Source organism: Aptenodytes patagonicus, chromosome 3, assembly GCF_965638725.1.
Source record: "Aptenodytes patagonicus chromosome 3, bAptPat1.pri.cur, whole genome shotgun sequence".
In the NCBI taxonomy this organism is placed as follows: domain Eukaryota; kingdom Metazoa; phylum Chordata; class Aves; order Sphenisciformes; family Spheniscidae; genus Aptenodytes; species Aptenodytes patagonicus.
The window spans coordinates 91,326,279-91,348,221 of record NC_134951.1 but is presented as its reverse complement, the minus strand read 5'-3'; the positions used below and the strand labels follow the sequence as shown (position 1 = coordinate 91,348,221).

The 21,943-nt window shown below is 40.9% G+C and overlaps 1 protein-coding gene across 1 annotated transcript in view; it reads left to right on the top strand.

Moving 5' to 3' along the window:
• The first annotated feature begins 296 nt into the window (after positions 1–296).
• The window catches only part of ADSS2 (adenylosuccinate synthase 2), a 44,055-nt gene continuing 22,408 nt past the window's right edge, over positions 297–21,943 (top strand). The window contains exons 1-2 of the mRNA XM_076334222.1: positions 297–523; positions 17,215–17,317. Of these exons, the coding sequence (XP_076190337.1) occupies positions 356–523; positions 17,215–17,317 (271 nt within the window). The 5' untranslated portion in view covers positions 297–355. The remainder of the gene's footprint in view (positions 524–17,214; positions 17,318–21,943) is intronic.

Below are 21,943 nucleotides of genomic sequence, written 5' to 3'. Positions count from 1 at the left end.
CGGCTCCGCGCGGCGCCCTGCGCGGGGGAGGCCGCGCAGCGCGCTGGGTAATGTAGTCCGGGCTGCAAGGCGCGGGGGAGCGGCGCAAGGGCAAGGGAGGAAAAAAGCCGCCGGGAGCGGCGACGGCAGCTCCGGTTTTCCGCGGGGGAGCGGGGCGAGGCGGGGCTCCGCCTGAGGGCAGGGGTCTGCCTGGAGGGGAGCGGCGGGGGCGGCCGCGCTGGCGGGGCCGGTAGGCGGCGGCACCTTGACGCGGCAGCGGCACTACCGCCCGCCTGCGAGGAGGAGGCGGGGGGAGCGGAGCCGCCGCGCGCTGCCGCATGTGCTTGGAGCGGAGCCGGAGCGGGCAGCGCGAGCCATGGCGGAGCATGGCGCCCCGGCGCCCGCCATCCCCAACGGCGAGTGCGCCGCTCGCCTCCCCGGCAACAAGGTGACCGTCGTGCTGGGGGCCCAGTGGGGCGACGAGGGCAAAGGCAAGGTGGTGGACCTGCTGGCGCAGGACGCCGACATCGTCTGCAGGTGCCAGGTGAGGAGGCAGCCGGGGCGCGGGGGAGGCCGCGGGTGTCACCTTGAGGCGGGCGTCCCTGCCACCGGCCGCCCGCCCCGCCGCCCGGCTCCCCGCGGGCACTTGTTCTCTCCCCCGAGCGCCCGCCTCAGCGCAGGGCCGGGCGGCGGTGCTCGGTGAGGCGGCGGCGCTCCCGCCGCGCAGGGCGCGCTGCGGCGGCTGCGGGGCAGCGAAGCCTTCCCCGGCGGGGCAGGAGCCCCTGGCGAGAGCCCCCCGGCCGGGCTCTGCAGCCCTCCCGCTCCTCCTTTGTCCCAGTCCCGGCGCCGGGGGGAGGAGGAGGAGGAGGAGGATGGCGTCCTCCTCGCCGCCGAGAGCTGGCCTCCAGCAGGAGGAACGCGCCCGGGGTCGCGTCCTCCCCCTCAGGCCCGCCGCTGCAGCGCTCTTTGTCTGGGGGGCGCCGGGAAGGGGCCGCGCTCGGCGGTTCCCGCAGCATCGCTGCTGGGAGTGGGGCGAGGATCTCTCCCGAGCGGCGGCGTGGCCTAAGCCGCACCGCCTGTGAGCGTGCTCGCCTTCCCCTCTCGGAGGGGTAATGCTGGCCTCCGGCGCGAAACCAACAGTTAGTTACAGGATGCACGTGAGGGTATGCATGTAGTCCGCAACAACTTAGTGGTCTTCAGGTAAAACTAGCTTTTAAAAGACTCGCCTGCCCTTGCTTCAAGATTATTGCTGTGTCAAAGAAATCCCAGTTTTCTCTGTTTAATTTTTTTCTTTTTCTTCTCTGTTGCTATATGGAAGCTTTATTCCAGCAAAAGAGCAAAAAAAGTGAGTCTAGCCTGCAAGCAAAGCACTCTTAAATGCCTACGTTAAAACAACACAGATCTAAGGAGGTAGTGTAGTAATTCTGTAGAGCACAACATAATGAACTAAAGCTATGTATGATTTTTTTCTTGAAGTTAAGAGATACAGCAGCTTAAAATGACTACAGCATGTGCAGACATCATGTAAGTGTTGTTATCTGTATGCTTTTGTTGAATGCACAAATTAAATTTGCTCTTAAATAAATATATTTTGGAAGAGTGTACCATTTCCCGAAGAGTACGAACACTTGAAGCATTGCATTATCTAACGAGAACTGCACATAAAACTGATGTTTTCAAAGCCAAGTCAGTTGCAAAGCTGATAAATCAAAAACTTGAACTTCAGAGAGTTTAATTTTGAAGAAGCATATTCTTAAATAGCTGTTTTCACAAATGAATTACTTCTCCCCCCCTTTTTTTTTTTTAATAATAAAATCTGATGTGATGCTGTGGCATGGTTGCCTGGCTTTGTGGGTTATAGAACACAGTGACTCAGTTCGTCCTTTACAACTTTGTCCTTGAAACTTGAAGGGCATCTAGGTGAGTGTGTATGTTTAATGCTAAGAAGTTTTGGTGGGGGCAGAGAGGCAGACAGTGAATTTTTGTGTGCATGTGTTTTAATGTATTTGTTACTTCTTTCGAATCAGCTGGGTAAAGGATCAAGAAAAGGAAAAAATTATGATGCTATCTCAGGCTTGAATTTCATGGCCACTTCTGCCATTTCTAACAGCTTGTTGCTCTTGCTGAAGGAAGGAATTTTTCTTCCTTCTTTCTTCCCTTTCCTGTTGATGGCTGTGCTGTCTGGGTCTCCTCCCATGCACTGACTCTGGCAATTGAACACTGCTGTAAGTTGATTTAACTCGCCAAAATGGCAGGAAACTATTTTTCATTGGATTTACTTTCTACCATTTTAGTAAATAAAACTGAATTTAATTGGCTCAGAGGACCTTGATGAAAAGAGGAGCACAGGACAGGGTAAGCACAAAGAACAATTTCTCAGAACGAGAGGGGAAAATAGGCATATTCTCTTTCAGTGGTACTGAGCTATTAAATCATCTTGCGATGTATGCAAGCATATTCTTGATGTTTTTGTTACTGGTGGTAAATTAGAGTGTGACCCTTGTGCTTTTTGTAGTGGTACAAGTCCAGAAAGAAAGATCGTAACACACTTAGTGTGCCCCTTGCTAATACCAGCTTTCTGTAATCGGAGCTTCTGATTCTTATTTCACTGTCACAGTCTTATTCATTCTAGGATGGTTCTTTCTGTTCATCATGCCGCAGAGTTGCTAGAATGCCTGTGGATGAGATCAAATATTTCTAGCGTGTTCTTGTGAAAAATTTATTAGTACAACTGTTTTCTTGGAGGACTTGGGAAGTTGTTGTAGCAGGTCTAAGATGTCTTGGAAACTTGCGTTATATTTGCAGTGAAACACTCTTGTGTGGCTTTCATATCACTGTCCCTGGTTCTGTGCAAATGCAGAACATAAGAATGGTCCTGTCCCAGAAGCGAGAACTGACTATCGCTTACTTTTACAATGCCTGTAAAGGCATTGCAGGAAGTTGTACTCTAAAATCTATGGCCATACCTTCTTGTCTCCTAGGTAGCAGGTGTGCTAATGACTTCAGTCACTTTTTTGACTAGCTGACTATGGCATCTGGAATGAGGTTCTTACTTAGGTATGATTAGCTGAACGAGTGTGTCAGGAAATAAGTTGTATTATGGCTCTACAGTGTCTAAATACCACCCTCCAAAGTATTTTATCTTAGATTTAGAGGTTGTTGAAAGGAATCTTGTGCTCAGAGCAAGAGAATGGTATTTTCTTTTCAGGAGACAGATTCACATTTATCAGAAGTAGTATTATGGTTTCAAAAACAACTGTTTGAAGAGACTAAAATTAAAATACATCCAGGGGCTGCATGTATGTAGTTGCTAATGCAACTGCACTGGCAACTGTGATAGTTTCGTGAGGACGCTGCTAGTACAGAGGGTTCAGATGCAGTTAATACAAACGTATCTGCATGACAGGCAAAGTACGTACTTGTTGTTCCACTGTTAAATTTGAATTGGTCTTCATTTACCTCTAGGACGTATCTGGTAAAATGATACTATTGATAAAACAAATGCATTGGTGAGACTTTTGCACTTAAACCTACATCTGGTCTTCAGTGGCTTACAGAGCAAAGTCTGTTTACCTGCTATCACATAAATCGTAGTCCAGACAGTAAAATAGAGCAAGAATTGGTTTGAGATTCAGGAGTAGTTGCCAGAAAAACTTTTGTGTTTTTTGATTGACATGGTTTCCTCTTAGCAAGCAGCTAGCCTTGCTGCTGTCAAACCTGGCAATTTTTAAAAGTATACATTGTATTTTTGTCAATTGCACAGGTAATGGCAAGTTAAAGGAAAACATTTCTTGTTCTGATTAAGGGACTTCCTACCATTGCAGAATGCAACCAAATTAGAGAATTTAATTACCAGAGTCTAATTTGTCAGTGGATATAGGAATGGCAAATTAATGCAAGCAAATTATTTTAGATAATCATTTTATCAAAACAAACAGTACCAAAATATGCTATGTATCTCTTATATTAACACCATCCCCTCCACCCAATCTACCAGTGTATGCAGTACAGCAAAAAAATGTAATGTCTGCACTACATGAGTCTGTTCTCATTTATTAATTTCATCAGCAAATTTTTGGTCAGTTCCTGTTCTTACTATTGGAGGTAGCTGATTTATTCAGGGTGAATAAATTCAATTTATTCACACACAGGTAAATAAGATTTCTAAGTCTTCAAATTATTTTTAAGCCATGCTCCCTGTGCTAAATAATCCTATTTTCCTGCTTCTTCAGTTCTATTGTACATCTTGTTACTACTTCAAAACAGTATTGCAGCTTCTTACCAAATCTTCTTAGCTGATTTCAGTATGGTCTGCCCGTGACTTACCATTACTGCTCTGCCTGCTGTGGGGTCACACGATTCCTACTCCTGAACTGCTAATACATGGTAATTGCAATGTGGGGATTTGTTGTACTCCCTCTTCCTCTTCCTCCCCCCAAACAAGAGTGTGTAGAGTGATGCACCGCTGATCACTTGATATGTGGCAATTACAGTGCAACAATTAGTAGAGAATTTTTCAGTGTGCAGATTCTTGTGGTTAAGCAGTTGCCACTGATCAGCTGATAACTGCTGACTGAAGTCCTCAGACCAATGCTGCCTAATGCCTCCATATCACCAGTCTGTATGTAGCCACTTTTTTTTAAAAAAAAAACTGGAATTTTCTTATCTTCCATTCACCAAGCCCACTTTTTTTTTCTTTTTCTAAATATTCTCATTTGAAAAGGTGTTTTAGTCTAGAGCTTTTGCAGGCCATGCAGAATTAGGAATAGCAGAATCAGTAGCTGTAGCTATTGGTGCTTTTTTAGCTGCTCAGGCATTTGATACGAGATGTCTAGCTAGAGCTCTCGGTTTTTTTAAGTGCTGGGTGCACTTTTGGACCTTGTAGTGGTTGGCGGCATGCCAATAATGTGCTCTGGTGAGGAAAGAGAGGTCAGTAAAATGAGTTCTTTGGCCTGCCCCATCAGTGAGTCATATGCTTTACAGACCTGCTTTAGAGCATCACTGACAGGTGATCTCTTGTTATTGTAAACAATCACACAATGTCTAAGTTATTTTGAACAGAAGAACAGTTGAAATCTGATTTTCCAGTTCATAAAGTTTGTACAATTAACAAAGGAGATCTTAATAGCACTAAAGAGCAAATTACACCTTGATCTACTGATTTCTTATTGTTTTTTCAATCGTACTGTTACTACAAAAGCTTACTGTGTTTGGTTGATTAAGATGCAGTACTCTATAGCAGCTTATTAAGATTTCAAATACGGTTTTTTATTTCTACTGTACTACCTCACACATTTGGAAGATGTTCTCTGTAAATATTCCCAAAGTCACTTTTTGTTTTGTTCATATCCCTTCTTAAATATTCTTGTGAAATGTAGCAAACATTGGTGGGGTGTTTTGTGCACTGAAGCAACGTAGTGCTGGACCGATCTGTGCTTTCAACATTTTTCTTGTTTCTTATCTGCCTGCCTTACTTGATCTTTTATCTCTTAGGGAGAGATTGGTCTTTATTCTGGACTTAGGTAGGGAACAGGATTCATTATCCAACGTATGTAGGCATTGCAACGGTATAAGGTTCTGCAGATCAGGTGAAACTAAGCCAAAACCAGCTCTAAAGAGTCTTTCTGAATATTGCCTTTCAATAGCAGTTCCTCAGAGCAAGTTCTATCAGTATAGAGAAATGTATGGAGTTTTTTGAGATTAATAGACTTAAGTAAAATTAATGTTTTCTTTTATTTGTTAGGAGAAAACAGGTGAATGTGTAAAACATAATGTACTTATTCTGTCATATTCTGCCTCAAACCACGCTCTTGATCTTGTTCGGATGCAACAATTCTTGTACTACACATTCAAAAATTTTTAGAGTCTAGCCAAAGTTTTAGAAACTTTTATTAAGTGTGTAACATGATGGCTTATTGAACTAGGTTTAGGTCTTACAAACATGAATGGATTGTCAAGGAAGAAAATTGCTAGCTGCTGGATGTTGTTCATACTGAAATCCAGGAGTAGGTTATACAGTAGAGTTTGTTAGCTGCTAATGCATTGAGGGCAGAGGGGGGAGAAAGCAAGAAATTAATCACAAAATCTGGGATGTGAGAGAATGAATTAGTTATCAAAACCTTGCTTTTTTTTTTTTTTTTAAAGGGGATGATTTGCAATCTGAAGTTCAATATAGATTTCTGGCAATATGTATTGAAATGAGAAGCAAATAGCCTAGTAATTGCAAAGCTATGTCTAGTTAGCGTGCATCATAGGGGTTCAGATATGTCTCTTCACTAGACTGATCAACTTTTTAAGGGTGTGTTCAGCATTCCCAGAATCTGATTGTGGCAAGAAGGAGCCTTTCTTATGTTTCTTGTAAGTAATGGTAGTATCCAGCTTTCTTGATGTATTTTTGACTTTTCATCTAAGAGTTAAATGAAAATGTTTACAACTATATGATGCCAAAGCAACATTGACTTGCTTCTTGCCCAACTTGGCAGTCACTTGTATAGCTAGCTCAGAAACAACAGTGGTTGCCCTGAGCTAAAAGTGAATGCTGGAATGTGGTAGCAATAAAAGTAAACTGCAGAAAAAATTATGCACACACACATCTGATGGGGAGGGTTGAAAGGAGTGTATGGCTTCTTCCTTAACGTAGCATGAGATAACATCTCTTTAAACTAGACAACTAATTTCTATTCTAGAGGATATATCTTGAAAGACTTCTTTGCTCTACCCTGAGGCATCATATTTTTGAGATAGACAACTTGGCATGATCACGTCATAAGAAAAGGCAGTGATTGTCATAGTAGACTTTTTGGGTAGATCTCTTAAATGTATATGTCAGTATTTCAGAGCTGCTTTAAATACTTTTGTATTTAGTATCAGTACAGAGAGCCATTCATAATATGCTTTTAATAGTAATTTCAGTCTGTTTTTCTAATAAATCTTTTTTTCCTATGCACCTCCACTGTTAGGTAAAGTTGCAGTAGCATGAACCAGTCTTAGCAGTTATGAGAGTACTGCTGTAGGTGAGGCATCAGGGTTTGAACTGCTCTCTTGTCTTGATGTGTTCAAAACGGATTTAACTGTTCTGGTTATTATACTAACGTCTAGTCTGCCCTTGATTAATGAAGATATGCTCTGAAAATAAAATGCGTATTTTCAACTTATGTAGATCTAAAATGAAGAAAGATATGCTGCTGTTCCTCCAACTTAGTTTCAAATGTATTATATTTTTTATGTGTTCCTGCAGTGATTTCTTACTTGCGTGTTCTACTTATGTATGTACGCATGCCTCATACTTAAGCGTACACTTCCTTGGCTAGCACACATGGCACACATTTACTCTTGCTCTTTGTGCTCTACACAAAGGTTTTAAAAAGCAGAGAATGTCTTATTGTCTTCCCCCTCCCCCCCCCCCCCCCCCCCCCCCCCCCCGAGGAGTAGTGTTTTTTACTTTCAGTTTATGAACAAGCAATTCTGTTTTCCTTTTTGGTTTTGCTTGATTATCCAAGTGGGTACATTAATGTTTCCGATTAGACTGTTCGCACTTTTTTTCAAAAAAAGGAAGGGAAAAGCCCAAAGTTTGAAGCTAGAATGAATTTAAGATGAAGAGCAAGGGTTTTTCAGTGAATGATGGATGTATTAAGTGCGTACACTTTTTCTGGAAGAGGCCCATGTACCAGGAAAATGGAAGAACTGCAAATCCTTCTCCCTTAAACTGGAAGGACAAGCGGTCAAGTCCTTTGCATACTTTTCAGGTAAATCAGTGAGATTGGCTGCAAACCCAGGAGCATGGAACTTTTCTGAGCAAACTCACCAGAGGAAAAAGTTCTGGTTCAGGATTTGTCTATAAGCATTTGAGTATGACTTTGTGTCATTTTCAGAGTCTTTTTGGAAAATGAGATTCCATTCTCTATCGTTGGCTTCACTTGGCTTCACATGAGCTCTTAGGTTAGCAGGCATTGCATATAAAACATACTGGAGCTTGTAACTCCCAGGTTGATTTTTTTTTTTTTTTTTAAATTAAAATTTTTACATCCTTGGTAAACATTAATATTGTTGAAGTATATTTATGGAAAGCCAAATAAGTTATTCTTGAATAAATGAATTCTTAGGAAACATTCTGGTTGTACCTTCATATTTAGCAAAACCCAAAACAAAACCCCAGGCGGTGCTTATTTCAACTTCAGTGTTCTGTTAGCTGAGTTTTGGTAGTGGCTGGTTAAGCACTGGTAAACCTGAAGTCTTACCTGATAAACTTTCTTGCACTATTTTAATTCAGCAAGAAAATAATCTTTTTGTCTAAAAAGAGCATCTCTCTTTAATGCTGACAATAAAGATCATGATGCAAAAAGGTTGGTGAAGTAGTCATCAATTAGACTTTCTGAAGACAAGCATAACTCATTACTATTTTGTCAAATTAACTTCATTAAATTATCAAGACTCTGCCATAACTCCAAAAAAGATTGGTTCTTATTTGTCCAGTGAATCAGCTCAATACATGAATGTTCCTTGGGGGCTTTTGACTAGTACAGCAATGCAATTCCAGAAGAAAAATTGCTGTTAAATATTATTATGAATGCTCCTTCTCTATGCTTTATACATGATTTGGAAGCTGTTCTGCATGGACAGAATGTAATAAGCTAAAGAGCTCTTGTGCTAAGGGAAGGTTCAAAGTGAGAAGACTTGTCTTGCTTCGAGGTTGTTCATACATTCTTTTGATTTTACCAGTTTGGCTCCAGAATACACCTTTCTAAGAGTTACGCTTCTAAAAACTGTTTCAGTCTTCAGAGCTGTAAGGAAAAAAAAAAATCATAGAACTGTAGTCAGGTACTTGCATTAATATTGTTGCTAGTTCTACTCAGTTCTTTACCCAAAATACTTTAGCTGGCAGTTAAGATATTTAAAAGCTATAGAATGCAAGAGAAAATAAGCCATTTTGCATACATAGAGGAAGTATTGACATTATTTACCTTAAAATTACCGTAGATGTTCTATTAGAAATACTGTTCATTTAATATATTTAAAATGTAGTCCTCTGATACTATTGATTAGTCTTCAATATGTTTTCCAGTGATACCACAATACTGTACCATGGTCCAGACAGTAACTGGTGTGTTTGTGTTGTGTGCATGAGTGTATTGTTTGTGGTAACTATTGCCTTCCAGTGCTTTGATAGTGTTTTTTGGCTAGCAGGAGTCACTTGTTTGATTTATTGAAATTTCAAGCTTCTTTCCAGTAAAATGTCACCTAGCAGATAATGACTTTTTTCCTTCCAAATTGTATTTTCAGGCACTCAATACTATTGCAAAAAGGGTGTTTCCTAAGAACGTTTATCAAATGGCCCCCAGATGTACAATACTTGCAGCTGCCTTTGCTATCTTATGTCCCCTCTGTGCCTGTGTAGCTGATTCTGTTCACATTTGCCAGGACAGGTACGTTTTAGAATAGTAACTTGTTTTGTATGTAGTACTGACCAACCTATTTAAATTGAATATATGGATGCAGATTCTTGGGTGTGGTGCTTACACTGAGAAGGGTCTTTAGGCTACTTAATTTTCTCTAGCAAGCTGAAGAAAAAACCCTATTTTTTTGTTGTTTGCTTTAAAAAAAATAATCTTTGAGCAGTTTACCACTGTAAAAGGAATATTTCATAGGGAATGTTTTTTGGAATGAGGCTTCTAGAAAGCGGGTAAATATGGGGTTTTGTTACGAGGATTGCTGTCATTGTACCAGCACTTGTGTGATAATTTATCTATTAGTATGCACCTTTCTGTCAGAGTCCTGTATACTTAGCTGTTCTACATGTTGAATAGCTTGGATATTTCAAGATTACCAGCTAGTGGTTAGGCATCATATGCTTTTTCAAGGAAGTGATTTAAGCATACGGCACCAGTAAAATTGGAATAATATCTTTTTAAAAAGTGTATGCATTTAGTTATCTTACAACAACAGGTTTTGCTTAAAATATTATAGATTGGGTAATGATCTTGTGCCTGATCTTACTTTCACTATTCTACTTAGTGACTTAAAATACTCTAAAATAATAGTATAATTTAATAGTGTCAGGATCATGAAAGGAGAAAAACAGGCTACTGTGTCTTAATTGGATTTTAAATTGTTCATCCTTCAGAGCATCAAACTAGAAAGTCCCTAAACTAAATCCATATACTGAAATGCATAGCTTCATGCTTGTTGTTCATGATGTCTTTCACACTGTGTCTCCAAATAAATGGAAAGAAATTTTTTCGTTCCAATCCGACTGGCACCCTTTTGAGCTGGATATGTGCAGAAGTTTAAAAAAAAAAACCAACCACAACAACACAATAACCAAACCACCCCCCCAAAACAGACCAACAACTCTTTATTTAAAGAGTACTAGGAAGCTTTCATGGCTGAGGTGTTTTGTTTTGTTTCTTTTTGCACCAAGGCTATGATTAAAATAGCTGTTTCTAAGATGCCCAACTTCATAATTCCATGAATTGTTTGAACTGGTATTGTTGGGGAAAAATAGGTGTTTGGTTCTCCCTTCACTTTGAGCAAGCTCGTGTTTTTCCCCTGTTATCAGCACAAATGTTCAGTGTCACCTGGCGGCAGTTACTCCTTCAGCATTGCTGGCAGCAGTGTAGGCAGCAACTGGTAATCTGAAAACTGGAGACTGGGTCCAACCATGAAACCAACCACCCTAACTTTCCTGTGTTGTTTCAAAGTCTTGAGTGACAACAGTGGGCCTAGGTATTGACTACAAGGCAAAGTCAAAAGTTAAGGAAGGACAACATTGTATTTGTATTACTTTGTATTACAAAGTTCATGCTCCTGGCAGTTGAAAAGTTGGAGAAATTCAATTAGAGACACAATTTAACATTGTAATTTGGTAAAGCTGTGGGCTGCTGAAAGGGCTGATCCCGTGGTCAGGGAAGAGTAGTTAAGTAGAGGAGAGAACTGTTTCAAATACTGCATTGAAAGATACGAAGAGGAAAAAATAGTGCAAGGAAAGGAGAAAGGACAAACAAACTGAATGTGTTTAACTTTTTTTAATCTATCTCAAAATACAGTGCTAAGAAGATTTCTGAAAATCCAATTTTGGAAACTTCAGACTATGCTAAAACTGCAGTGCTGTGCCTTGATAGAGATGCACAAATAAATGGTGCTATATCTAAGCAAAGTATGCTTGGGACTTCAGGAGTAGTAAGCCTGTGTTAGCCTCTTGATAGGAGTATAGTGTGTTGTTGCTGGTTCTTATTGCTCTTTGTTTTGGGTAGCTGCTTTTTTGCTAGATGGAGAATCTCTTTTATGTTCTGTTCTTTAGCAAAGCATGTGCCTATTTTTCCTATATACTCAGTTTTCTGTGATCAAATGAGCCCAAGTCCAGAGGCTGTTTTCTAATGTAAAGAAAACCAAAAGAGAAATGGTTTGGCCTTTTTTTTTTTTTTTTAAATAGTGCTCTTTCTTCTAAGTGAGCTTTATTAGAACTTAAGGGAGAAGATGTTTATATTCTTACCTAGATAGCCTAGTAATAACCTAATCTAGAGAGATAGTTCAGTGTTAAATAAACAAAAGTTAAGCATTATGCGTATTAAATTTATGAAGTGCTTAGTCTCTGGTGTAATATTAACGAGCTGATTTTTTTTCCTAATAATTTCCAACAATATACTTCAGTTCACAGTATTTGAATGCTAGGTGATGCAGCCTTTTGGGCAATAAACACCTGTTTTTCTGTTGTGTTTGTTGTCTGACTTTGTGTCCTTGGTGTGTTTCAGGGATGATGCTGTACTAAGAAAATTTTCAGGTAACTAGCAGATACCTTTTGGCATGACTTCCAGAATGAAAAGACTTAAAATAAAAAATGTTGGGATATTCAAGATTGTGTCTATTGAAATGAGACACTCATGGCATGTAAAGATTCTGCTGTATGTATCCAAACTTGAAGGATGTGCGCAGGAGTATACTTAAGTATGCAAAAAATTAATCTCCTCTGTGGTAATTGTACGTTTAAGAAAATAAATATACACAGTTGTTGGTAGGATAAAAATCAGAATTAATTTTCAGTGATTAATGTTTAGAGTATTATGAATTTTTTGTTATTTTTAAAGTTATAATTTTTTTCTTAATAGCTGTTTAAACTGACAGAGACATGAGGTTTAGGGAGGAGAGAGGAAGAAGGTTCTTAAATGAGTTTTAAGAGAGACAGTCTTATTTAGGTTCAAAATTTTGATTCTGCTGTTCTGGCAGATGATCGGAGGGTTTACAATACTGTATCTGATATTGTAACATCCTGTGAGATGCAGCAGTGAAAAAAGAAAAATTTTCACAAAAATGTTTTTAGGAAGCACTTAAAGAAACACATAGGGGTTTTTTGTGTGTGTGGTTGGTTTGTTTTGTTTTTTTTTTCCTTCTTAAAAATGTTAGATGAGTGGGGTTAGATGACTTAGAGCATGGAAACCATGGAAGCAGAGGGAGAGAACACAAAACTTTATGAAGAAGGTTCAGTGGGTTTGTGTTTAGCAGGGACTTGGACCTTGAAAGCTCTCTTCTGGTCCCACCTATACTGCCTATCCTTTTTGGTCTTCTGCAAGTTTAGCTTACCGAAAAATTGCTAAAAGGATCTTTCTTTTTTTCTTAAAGGGGCTCTTACTTGTCTTTTGCATTAGGTATTTGTGTCTTTGCTGTCTTTCAGAAAGCCTCTTCTGCATAATTTTGGAATAAAATACTGCATTGCAATACTAAGCAAGTAAAGTCTTGAGTCTGTTAGACGTTCCTGACTATGTCATGCTATTTTGTCTTACTGATTACCTTTCTTTTTAATTTTTTTATTTTTTTAATTTTTTTTTTAATCCGCATGATATTATTTCCTCTTACTCTGGCAAAGCCAGCTCTGCCTTGGCTGCCTGACCTCCTCCATAGCCTGCATTCTGACTTCTGGAGGGGCTTCCTCTGCTACCATTCTGCAGAATGGGAAGAAAGCATCCCAGTGAAGAAGTTCCTTGTTCAGAGTGCCACTGGTGCCTTCTTGTACCTCTCATGTATAAGAAGTCATCTTTTCCCCCCCTCGATCCTTTTATGCGATCCATCTATTTGTAGCTGAATCCGGAGTTGCATTGCCCTAATGAGTGAGTATGTTGGCTATGGTACGCTTCTTGGCTCAGCTGAAGGACATCTTGCTGTTGTGCAGGGAGAAAGGGAAAAGGAGCCACTGCTACGTGCATGTAGTGTATTCCAGACTGAGCAAGAGCATCTTTTGGTCTTGCCGTGCACTTGGCGTCTTTGTTTCTGTTGGCCCAAGGTAGGTGTTCCAGTTTTCACATGGCTGGGAGAGAACTCTTGTAGTTTGGGTACCTAGAAGGTTACCGAGATATGGTAGACCGATTACTATATTTAGTTAACTAGGCAGTATTGCCAGCCTCAAGAAATGACTTGTATATCTTAATTTCCCTCTGGCAAAAGCTTTATACAATGCATTGAAGATCATTTGAGCATGAACTTTGTTTAACTAATAGTGAAAATAAATTCCACAGTTAGTTCTCCATTAATAATGTTTAAACATTTGAATCAAAGGAGTGTTAGCTTGAATGACCTAACTGGTCCCATTTGGTTTAGTGTGATGAGGGAGGAGGAGCGAGAAATCCAGATGGAAAGCACTGAAGCCGGGAGTGACTTCATCAGTTTATACCTTGAATTATGCCCAGAGGCAATAGTTGCCTACATTACGAAGATGTTGGCATTATCAATTTCTGGAGGAGGAAAAAAAAACCCAACAAAACAAACCCCATAACCTAAAAACAACCCACCCCTCCACCCTAGCACCACTAGAACTCTGAGTTCAGGTTTCTGTAATTAGAATTGTTTACCAAACCCATGTTGTGCAATGTCTGAGCACACAACATGTGTACGCTTTACTGCTAGTTCACTGTAAGTGTACAGTGTGAACCATTCTTTTAATATATTACAATTCCTAACTGTGTAACTATACACTTGCACTTCTGCAGTTAGGGTAGAGCTTACCTGTAAATCAACAGCAGAATTTTGAAAACGGAATTAATGAAATGCTGTTGTTTTAATGCTCTCCTAAAATATGGTTTGAAATTAAAAATATTTTTCAAAATGACACATTTTGACAGAATGACATCCAAAGCGGGATAGGGACTGACTTAATGTTCTACCAGACGGCTGCTATCAATAGCACTTTCGGGATTGAATCTTTTCATGTTGTAGGCATCATAGTATTATAAACAAGTAAATTCTGAGATTCAAATTTCACTCTAATCTGAAAACAAGCACTTGGAAACCTTGAGGTATTAGTATGGCCTATGAGTGCGTTCAGAGGGCAATTGCTCACGCACAATGTCAAGTTTTCTACTTTAGTCTCTAGCAAAATCCCTTGAAGTGTAACTGCTCACACTAAACATGCAGAAGTATATACAACTAGCTTGCTTCTAGATGAAGTATGAGCTGTGTTGTGCATGTTTTTCAAGGTTTAAAAGGTAAAATGCCATTTTTATTCTATCAGCCATGGGGTATTTTTCAGTGAGCACAGAACCAACACATCTTGGCATCATTCAGCAGTGCAAGGGGGAGAAATCTTGACACCACCAAGACCCAGCAGCTATGTTCTCATGATTAACAGAGTCTGAGTCTGCGTGCTGTACACCTTACTCAAGCAGATGGGACTGCTGAACTTTAAGTTACCATGTCTGAATGGCACCAGTAACTTGGCAAACTTTAAGAGACTAAGAATTTATTGTTAATCATGACCTAGCCTCTACAATGGCCAATTTCTCTTTATTGGACATTTATGATGCTAGAAAACCTCTTTTTTTTTTTTTTAAATAAATTGAGAAGCAAAACATGAAATTAAGTCATCCAGTTAGTAGGGGATTTCAAATGAATAGTCATTCACTAATCTTAGTGTTGCTTATGGGTTAGTCCAGTTTATTTATGCTGCTGTGGGAGAGTTTGGACTCGTCTTCCCATTTGTAAATGGGAAGTACTTCAGTGTTGTACTTAGACCTATTTATTGAATTTTCATTTAACGCGCTTCAGTGCTCATGTTAAATTTGTCTAGACTGATATTACTAGTGGATGTAATAGAAAGGAATAATTTGAAGGAATCTGATGAGGAAGAAGATAACTACCACTTTCAGCAGATGTACTTGACTGTAAATGCTACTTTAGTACACAACTGTTCTTTCTTCCCTAAGAATGGTTTTCTACTCAGTATTTGAGAACCTAAGCAAAACCTATGTCTTTTCTTACTAAAAAAAGCTTGTATATTTTATGTATAGTTCGTAGAACTTAATAGTTCGTAGAATATTACCTACTTTTGGAGTAACTTGCAGTAGCTCAGGAGTATCATCATTGCATTTCAAAAATAGTTGTAAATGATCTACCAGCTAATGTCGCTAGTTAAAATGCTTTTAAATCAAAGATACAACTGTAGAGTTGGTAGTCTGCTAAATAATCTTTCTTAACAGCTACTGTTGAATAGAAAGGATGGGAGGAGGAGGAGGAAGGTTATTCCTGAACATTTATTATTTTCTTAAAGCAAGGCTTTCAAGTTTATTCTTTTATTTATGCATTCAATATGTTTCACATGTACTGTGAATTGAAAATTTGACATTCTCTGATTAAGTCAGATCAGTTGCAGTGAAAACCATCTGCATCCAGAAATATTTACAACTTCTTCAAGGTACTGTTCACTACATGGAAAAACTCTACATTATATTACTAAATCATTTAAACTTTTCTTAAATTCAGACATTTCCTTTGTTGGATGAAGGTTTGTAAGTCTTCCCTCTGTTTCCAAAGGAGGTGGAACGGCTGTAAATCCTCAAATAAATAATGCTGAAATTATGAGAATTTTCATTGCTAACTTCACTGAGATTAGGCTTTTACCTGTGGCAGGTGTGTTTATATACTGGCACAAATGTTTGATATCTAAGAATATTCTTTATTTGTAATGTCAGATACATGGCTTTATGTATTGCATTCATGCTTTGTAAATGTTGTAGTAGTGAGTAGCTGTTGAGTCCATTGCTTAGAAAAGATCTTCTGTGATATATTATTCTGAAATATTTCAGATGTAGAATTCCATAGATTAATATTTCATATAGTTTCTTTTTTCTTCTTCTTTTCATATAATGCCTTTCTTCAGTTTGTCTTGTGCTGAAAGAAGGCTTAGATTAAAAGTCTTTCCTTTAAGGCTTTCCTTCTATGGAGCAGTTTGCTTATTTCCGGTGCAAGTTGCCTGTAAAGGATGTTCCTGTAGTTATGACAAACAGAACCATTTTGTATGTAACCTTGTCTTGCACAAATGACTCAGTCACAAGAGAGCGTAAGCTTATTTTCAAAAGTACAATGAACAAGAACTGGGGATGTTTGGTAACTATTTTGTAATCTTTTTAGTTTCATAAGCCTATCTTGACCCTCTTTAAGACTTGGTCGCAGGCTTCTTTTTGTATTTTAGACATACTTCACAGTTTAATAAATCTCTTAATACTCTCTTTGTGGTAATGAAAAAAGCTACAAATGTTGAGTGTTAGTTTGATGTAAATGGTTTCCTGTAACTTATGAAACCACAATCTCTTGGTTGCCTCTAGATTCACTCCTTAACAGCACGTTTCAGATATAAATGACTTGTACTATCACAGACCTCTCTTTTTGCTGAGGAGGTATAGAATGAACAAGTTAACTTTGGTTACTATTCATAGAAAAACACTCAAAAGAGTGGACCCAAAATTCAGAACAACAAGCCTGCACGTTGCCAAACAGCTAGACTTATCTTTCCCAATAACTATATGGTTTTATATACTCAGTTTAACTGGTGATTTTTTTTTTCTTTGCTAAGATTGCAGTTCCACTTTTTAATACTTACTCTCCATAACTGTAATAGGAACTTAGTAAAACTGATGATGGCTTTTAGAATTGTTTGCGTGTTCTAGAATATTTATGCTCCTGTCCAATAATTTTTAGAAACATTTTAATCTTATTCCAAGCTCTTGTACCTTTGATGAACCAAAATACTGTCCAAAGTCTATATGACAATACTGATGTTGAAATTGTAGAGTTTGACAAAACAAGTTTGGCTGATTTCCTGGAAGAAGATCATCTCTGAAAGATCTTTTGTCAGTAACAGAAATGAAAGCTGCAGAATTGGAGCTGGAATCAGTTTATTCCATCTCTATACTATGTGATCATTTGTCTTTAGTATCAAAACTATTAACACTTTTTTTTTTTCCTTTCCCCCCTCAGGGAGGCAATAATGCAGGGCATACAGTTGTTGTCGATTCTGTGGAGTATGACTTTCATCTTCTGCCAAGTGGGATCATCAATCCAAAAGTCACTGCATTCATTGGTAAGTGGGACTTCTCTAAAATGAGATGGTAACCACCCGATCCCTATCCCTGAGTGAGCTGTGAGATATGCGAAAAGATTTCAGTTGTCATCCAGGTGGGCACATTGTCACCTGGCTGCTCCAATGCTGGGATAATGGGGCCAGTAGCCTGGAATTAGAGGGTAGGGAAGCCAAGCAGCTGGGATCCCTTTCTAGGGAAGGGGGCATTGACAAAGTGATTCCAAAAGGGGCAGAAGCCCTCAGTCTCTGGAGGCGACTCCTGTCAGGCGTGAAGGAAAGGTATCCCTTCAAGGAAGATGTTATATGTCACCCAGGCAAGTGGACCACCATGGAGAGAGGTATCCAGTACCTGAGGGAATTAGCCGTGCTGGATTTACGATGACCTGGACAACAAGCAGTTATCCAAAGGTCTAGATGAAGTCAAGTGCACGCGACCCACGTGGCGGAAGTTTGTACGGAGTGCACCATCATTGTATGCCAACTCATTGGCAGTAATGACCTGGAAAGACAGAGAGGGACAAATGGGGGATGAATTGGCTGGCCAACTCCAGCAATATGAAGAAAGTCTCTCGTCCTCCCTGTGGACCTGCATCTCGGCTGTGGTGAAACTGTTCTGGGAGTTCCAGCAGCTCAAAGAGGATATGTTCTACTCCCCACCTGTATGGACCAGTATTTCAGCCCTTAGGAGTCAGCATTCCTCTGCTCAAGAGAGAGGATACAGTGGGTACACACCATGGGCCTCCCTGTGGTTTTACCTACATGACCATGGAGAGGACATCAGGAAGTGGGATGGAAAATCTACCTCGACCCTAGAGGCACGGGTACGTGAGTTGCAAGGAAAAACAATCACAAAAGGGGGTTCTTCCAGGAAAATTGCTGCTCCAATTTCCAGTGGGCAGTTCCCCAGACAGAGTCGAAGGGCTGATCTTACTTCTGATCTTAATGAAGGGACTTCTGATTCGTATTTATAACAAGTGAGTAACAAATACTGTGACCAGGACTAGAGGGGCCCTGCCTCCAGCCAGGTGGAGGAAAGGGACAACCGGGTTTACTGGACTGTGTGGATTTGATGGCCTGGCACATCAGACCCACAGGAGTATAAGGTTCTAGTGGACACCAGTGCACAGTGTACCCTAATGCCATCAAGCTACAAAGGGGCAGATCCCATCTGTATTTCTGGGGTGACGGGGGGATCCCAACAGCTAACTGTATTGGAAGACGAAGTGAGCCTAACTGGGAATGAGTGGCAGAAGCACCCCATTGTGACTGGCCCAGAGGCTCCGTGCATCCTTGGCATAGACTACCTCAGGAGAGGGTATTTCAAGGACCCAGAAGAGTACCAGTGGGTTTTTGGTATAGCTGCCTTGGAGACAGAGGAAATTAAACAGCTGTCCAACCCTGCCTGGTCTCTTGGAGGACCCTTCTGTTGTGAGGTTGCTGAAGGTCAAAGAACAACAGGTGCCAATCGCTACCACAACAGTGCACCGGTGGCAATATCGCACCAACCAAGACTCCCTGATTCCCATCCATGAGCTGATTTGTCGACTGGAGAGCCAAGGAGTGATCAGCAAGACTCGCTCACCCTTTAACAGTCCCATATGACCAGTGCAAAAGTCTAATGGGGAGTGGAGACTAACGGTAGACTATCGTGGCCTGAACGAAGTCACGCCACCACTGAGTGCTGCCGTGCCGGACATGCTAGAACTTCAATACGAACTGGAGTCAAAGGCAGCCAAGTGGTATGGCACAATTGATATCGCTAATGCATTTTTCTCAATCCCTTTGGCAGTAGAGTGCAGGCCACAGTTTGCTTTCACTTGGAGGGGCGTCCAGTACACCTGGAACCGACTGCCCCAGGGGTGGAAACACAGCCCCACCATTTGCCATGGACTGATCCAGACTGCACTGGAACAGGGTGAAGCTCCAGATGACCTGCAATATATTGATGACATCATTGTGTGGGGCAACACAGCAGGAGAAGTTTTTGAGAAAGGGAAGAAAATAATCCAAATCCTTCTGAAGGCCGGTTTTGCCATAAAACAAAGTAAGGTCAAGGGACGTGCACAGGAGATCCAGTTTTTAGGAATAAAATGGCGAGACGGACGTCATCAGATCCCAATGGATGTGATCAACAAACTAACAGCCATGTCTCCACCAACTACCAAAAAGGAAACCCAAGCTTTCTTAGGCGTTGTGGGTTTTTGGAGAGTGCATATTCCAAGTTACAGTCTGATCATAAACCCTCTCTATCAAGTGACCCGGAAGAAGAACGATTTCAAGTGGGGCCCTGAGCAATGACAAGCCAAGCAGTTAAAGCCTCTCTGGTATGGAAGACGATGGTTGAAATACAAATATGGGGAGGCCTGGCAGATTGATTATATCACACTCCCACAAAGCCGCCAAGGCAAGCGCCCTGTGCTTACAATGGTGGAGGCAACCACCAGATGGCTGGAAACATATCCCGTGCCCCATGCCACCGCCCGGAACACTATCCTGGGCCTTGGAAAGCAAGTCCTATGGCGACATGGCACCCCAGAAAGGAGTGAGTGAGTCAGACAAGGGGACTCATTTCTGAAACAACCTCATAGACACCTGGGCCAAAGAGCATGGCACTGAGTGGGTGTATCACATCCCCTATCATGCACCAGTCTCCGGAAAAATCGAATGATACAATGGACTGTTGAAGACTACACGGAGAGCAATGGGTGCTGGGATGTTCAAACATTGGGATACACAATTAGCAAAAGCCACCTGGTTAGTCAACACTAGGGATCTGCCAATTGAGCTGGCCCTGCCCGGTCAAAACTTTTATGTACTGTAGAAGGGGATAAAGTCCTGTAGTGCTGGGGACTGCAGTCTGGGTTATTCCTGCTTCAGGGAAAGGTAAACCCATCTGTGGGGTTGCTTTTGCTCAAGGACCTGGGTGCACTTGGTGGGTGATGCAGGAGGATGGGGAAGTCCGATGTGTACCTCAAGGGGATTTGATTTTGGGTGAGAATAGCCAATGAATTAAATTGTATGATGTTAATTGCTATATAATACTGTATATCATCACTTCTGTGGTTGCTATATGCCATATGAATGGTATTACAGTAAAAATCACCTGGATTAATCAAGAATGAACTTTGAAGCTGAGCAAAGTGCAGCGATGATATAACCGGACAAGCGCAGCAATAATGGAACCAAAACTGGCTTCAGCATGCAACAGTCCAACACCACTCACCATCTCTTCTGCCCTGAAGGACTGTAATGACAGATGGAGCCCAAAGTCATGGACTAAATGAACTCAACGAACGTTTTATAGGGATGGCCCCTAGACTAAAGGAATGGTATCTGTGTGTATATATCCCAAGACAGGAAAGGTGGTGGTGATTAATTGGACTGTATAGGAAAGTGTAGGACCTGGGCATGACATAGATGGTATAGAATAAGGGGTGGATACTGTCCTGGTTTCGGCTAGGATAGAGTTAGTTTTCTTCCTAGCAGCTGGTATAGTGCTGTGTTTTGGATTTAGTATGAGAATGATGTTTTAGTTGTTCCTAGGTAGTGCTCACACTAGTCAAGGACTTGTCAGCTTCCCAGGCTTTACCGACTGAGAAGGCTGGAGGTGCACAAGAAGCTGGGAGGGGGCACAGCCAGGACAGCTGACCCGAACCGGCCAAAGGGATATTCCATACCGTGTGACGTCATGCTCAGTACATAAACTAAGGGGAGTTGGTTGGGGGGCGGTGACTGCGGCTCAGGAACTGGCTGGGCATCGGTTGGTGGGTGGTGAGTAATCGTATTGTGCATTGCTATCACTTATTTTGTATATATTTTTAATAATAATAATTATTATTAATCATTATTTTCCCTTCCTTTTCTGTTCAATTAAACTGTCTTTATCTCAACCCACAAATTTTACTTTTTTGTTTTTTCCAATTCTTTCCGCCATCCCACTGGGGGGGTGGGGTCGGGAGTGAGAGAACGGCTGTGTGGTGTTTAGCTGCCTGCTGGGTTAAATCACAACAAGCCCTTAAAATTTCCTTCTAAAAATGAAGGTAAATATAAAACATGTCTACACAGCATTATAACTATGCATATGCTTGTGTGCTGTTTCACAAATCAGGTGAGTCTCTGGGTCACTAAAGGCTATGACCTATCAACACTTCCATCCTGCTTTTTTTGATACCCAGAACTCCTGTCCCTTACACAGTGTACTTCTCTAAATCAGGACTCTGTTGCCATGCTCTTCCTATCACTTCTTCCTGCATATCTCATTGCTTTGAGCCTGTAGTCTTGCCTCTCAGCTTGGTATGTGTGCTGAGAGAAAGTGGTCACTGACAGTTTGCTAAACAGCATAGCAACTAAAGAGCCTCTGTCACTAGTTACTTGATTCGTAAACAGTACTTGCTGAATTCTTGGGTCCAGCTTGTAGTGACTGTATACTTGCAGTCAGCATTAACTCTTTACTTGATGGGAATTGCTGGTTAATTGCCTCTTTTCAGCTGTTATAATGTGACTTGGTAGTTGGGATAGCTTTGGATCAACTTGCCTTGCCTAATGCTTCTACAGAAATTGAGCCAATGGGCATGGAAATAGATTCCCTCTGATGAAGGGGAGGTTGGGATGTTAACTGCTTCTAGT